Source organism: Anomaloglossus baeobatrachus, chromosome 4, assembly GCF_048569485.1.
Source record: "Anomaloglossus baeobatrachus isolate aAnoBae1 chromosome 4, aAnoBae1.hap1, whole genome shotgun sequence".
Lineage (NCBI taxonomy): Eukaryota > Metazoa > Chordata > Amphibia > Anura > Aromobatidae > Anomaloglossus > Anomaloglossus baeobatrachus.
This window is the reverse complement of record NC_134356.1, coordinates 686,402,899-686,406,995: the sequence shown is the minus strand read 5'-3', so window position 1 is coordinate 686,406,995 and position 4,097 is coordinate 686,402,899. Positions and strand designations below refer to the sequence as shown.

At 41.0% G+C, this 4,097-nt stretch overlaps 1 protein-coding gene across 1 annotated transcript; it reads left to right on the top strand.

Moving 5' to 3' along the window:
- The first annotated feature begins 2,266 nt into the window (after positions 1-2,266).
- On the top strand, positions 2,267-3,211 carry LOC142302858 (olfactory receptor 11L1-like). Its single transcript, XM_075343965.1, has one exon. It carries the CDS (start codon positions 2,267-2,269, stop codon positions 3,209-3,211), a length of 945 nt encoding a protein of 314 aa, XP_075200080.1.
- Positions 3,212-4,097: the final 886 nt, after the last annotated feature.

The following is a 4,097-nucleotide window of genomic DNA, read 5'->3' as shown; positions in this document are numbered from 1 at the left end:
AGAAATGGCAATTGATGCTTAATGTGGAAAAATATAAGGTCATGCACTTGAACAGAAGACATAACATTAATAATTCTATACTTAATTGTAAAACACTGGGTACAACTGTCAATGAAAAAGACTTAGGTGTTTGGGTGGACGGCAAACCCAACTTTAAAGACCAGTGTCGGGCAGCTGCTGCCAAGGCCAATAAAATAATGGAATGCATTAAAAGAGGCAGAGATGCTCATTAGAAGAACCTCATTTTACCCCTATACAAGTCACTAGTGCAACCACACTTAGGCGGGATTTGCACATTACGACATCGCATGCCGATGCTGCGATGTCAAGTGCGATATTCCCCGCCCCGTCGTATGTGCGATATCTTGTGATAGCTGCCGTAGCGAACATTATCGCTATGGCAGCTTCACATGCACTCACCTGTCCTGTGACGTCGCTCTGGCCGGCGAACCGCCTCCTTCCTAAGGGGGCGGGCCGTGCGGCGTCACAGCGACGTCACACGGCAGGCGGCCAATAGCAACGGAGGGGCGGAGATGAGCAGGATGTAAACATCCCGCCCACCTCCTTCCTTCTCATAGCAGCCGGGATGCAGGTAAGGTGATGTTCCTTTCTCCTGCGGCTTTACACACAGCGATGTAACATCATACCTGTCGCTGCACCGGCATTATGGAAATGTTGGAGAGTACACCGATGATACGATAATGATGCTTTTGCACTCATTCATCGTATCAAAAAGGTTTTACACACTACGACATCGCAAGTGACGACACCTCCTTCCTTCCGCATTGCCGGCGGGAGCCGCGGGACGCAAGTAAGATCTGTTCATCGTTCCCGGGGTGTCATACACAGCGATGTGTGCTACCCCGGGAACATTGAACAACCGGACGTTCAATTTTTAGTAATTGAACGATGTGTATGCGATCAATGTTTTAACATTCAATCGCAAATGCACAGAGGTTTCACACGCTACAATGTAACTAACGATGCCGGATATGCGTCACTTACGACGTGACCCCGCCGACACATTGTAAGATACATTGCAGCGTGTAAAGCCTGCTTTAGAATTGAGTTGTAAACTAATAAATTTATATGCCCACTTTTCTCTGGCCATGTACATAGCTTTCCTATTGCCACAAATTGGCATATGGTTCTGCACTTGCTTCTCTTCTATTGTCCGTCTTTTCCCTGCTATAGGTTTTCCAGCATTGCTGCAGAAGTCAATGTCACATGACCTGGACAATGATAGTGGAGATCTGGACCATGAAGAAGACTAAAGATGAGGTAATGAAGGCCATGGCGATAAGCTGCACAAATAACATGTGAGGGGGGCGGGCTGAGGAAAGGTCAGCATACAAGTATTTTTGTTCATTATTTTAAAACTTTTCCCAACAGATTTGATTCACACCAAATGTTTTTGATATCAATCCAATGTGCGGGAGAAAATCAGGAATTTCTGCTTCAAAAATTTTGGGGGAATTTCTGCTCAACACTACCGGCAAAGTTCTTCTTTGTGGATAATACAGCTATGTATATTTTCATGACTACAGAAATATCTGATGTGGGAACCCAATTAACAAAGCAATTCAACATTTGAACTTCCTTGCACTCCTCTGGGCAGAATGATTTCCATGTATTTCATTCAAAAGTAGGGTTACACTTACAAACAAGAAGTCATAAAGCAAAGTGTTAACTCTTAAAAAAAGTCATTGAGTTTGTGAAGTTTTGTGTTGAGTTACCTCTTTCTGCATCATAAAATCTTAGCCATTTTAACAAACGGCTACATATGCAGAATAATACCATGACAAAAAAAAATAAAAAAGGTTCTGGTTCTTGAAATGGAACTGGTTCTTGAAATGGAACAATAAATATGACTTAAATAGTCATATTTTTGGTGTAAAAAATGGATAATGTTATTCTGAGCTTGCAATAAAAATAAACTAATTTATGTTTTAAATTTTGCCTATTTTTTAACCACAGATAAGGCTCTCGAAATATTTCTTGAAGAACTCTTAACTTCACTATTTTTCTCTTTAAACAGCAAATTAAATTAAACTAAATTGAATCTAGAAGTAATGTGATTAGAGCCGTACTATTTCTATTTGATGGACATATATTTTTTTTAAGGAATTTAACTGATAATCATTTCTATACCTTACTTTCAAGAAAAAATCCCAATAGTTCCAAGTAAAATAAAGTATCTGTATAAATTAATTATAATTTTCATATCTAAAAGCAATCTGTCTTTGTTGTATCATACTCCAGGACTATGGACATGCATCCGGAAAACATCAGCGTGGTGACAGAAATATTTCTTTTGGGGTTTCAGAATATCCAGAATGTGAAGATTTTATTTTTCCTTCTGCTTTTGGTTATATTTTGTGTGACTGTATGTGGAAACCTCCTCATCATTCTGGTGGTGTCCTTCAGCAGTTCGCTCCACTCCCCCATGTACTTCTTTCTCACACAGCTCTCCTTTTCGGATATTCTTCTCACCACCACCATTGTACCAAACATGCTCCGCGTCGTGTTGTTTGAAGGGAGTTATGTGTCCTTTGTTGGCTGCTTGGCTCAATACCATTTCTTTGTGGCTTCAGAAGCTTTGGAATGTTTTCTCCTGACTGTGATGTCCTATGACCGATACCAGGCCATCTGTAACCCTCTACATTACTCTACTGTCATTGACATCAAGTTCTGTCTAAAATCTATTTTATTGTTCTGGTTGATCATTTTTGCTTTAACTTTGATATTTTCTATAACGATGAGTCAATTTGAGTACTGCGGACACAACGTCATTGACCATTTCTTCTGTGATTTGCTTCCCCTTTTAGAACTTGCCTGCTCAGACATTTCTGTAGCCAAAATAGAAAGCATGATTTTGGTTATACCTATAGTCGTGTGCCCATTTACTGTGATTATTGTCTCATATGTCTATATTATCTTCACTATACTGAAGATCCCATCTGTGACCGGTAGACAGAAGACTTTCTCCACCTGCAGCTCTCATCTGGCTGTGGTGTGTATATACTATGGGTCAATAATGAGTATTTATTTATTTCCAGATACAGAAGGAGCAAAAAAAATTATCTCCCTCTTCTATACCGTTGTAACTCCAATTCTAAATCCTATAATATACAGTTTAAGTAACAGAGATCTTAAGCAAGCTTTTCGAAAGCTTATGAGCAAATTGTCATCTGCCCTTCAACTCAGTTGACATAAAGGTCCACCTCCCTTGTCTATAAAATACAGAAAACTCCCAATTATCAGGTTAGAAATATAAAGTGTACATTCCATCGTAGCAATTAACTGAATTGGAGCATAGGAGCCAAACCTTGCAAACACAGGACTGTTGGTTTAGCTGAGTGCTCCTGTGTTCTTTATGACAAAGCCACCCACTAACATATTAGCTGCCAGCGTATCTTTGCGAGGACAATGCAAATACATGTGCAGAATGTGGTAAGGATAAGGATACCCCCACTCCTACTAGGTTTGGCATTAAAGTGGACTACATAATGTTTGTTTTAAACTGCTTTAAAGTGTAAGCTATATGTGTCATGAATTAGTTATAGTTATATGCATAGGAACAGGGTTTGTTAGTGGCAGGAAGAGTAATATGCAGATGTTGGCAAGCACAGAATTGAATACTTTTTGTAACTAAGGGAACAGTGCCCCCTGTTCCAGTTGTGTGTTGCCCTGGATAACACCTCCCCTCCTCTTAACTGTGTGTTGCTTAACCCAGCAGAGAAGATGTGGGAAGAGTCTGTGAGGGGACAGACTGGGCCGAGGGAGATATGAGACTGGTTGTGCCTCTGACATGAATTAATCTTGCGGGACGCTGCCTGAGGAGAATCCGATAAGCATGGAGTGGGAAGATATAGGGTGCCAGTTGTGAGACTTCCATGAGTTGGATCGTGAGAGCTCCCAAACATTAGCTAGGCCAGGACCCGTAAGGAGGGAAGCTATCGCCCGGAGGAGTCCAGCCGCTAAGTCCCAGAAGAAAAGTTCCCTCTTGCCTTGCCTGGAGAAATCCATGCCAATGAACCTTTCTGTCACTGGAGAGTGATGTTTTCTCACAAAATTACTCTGAGGCTGCATTCATG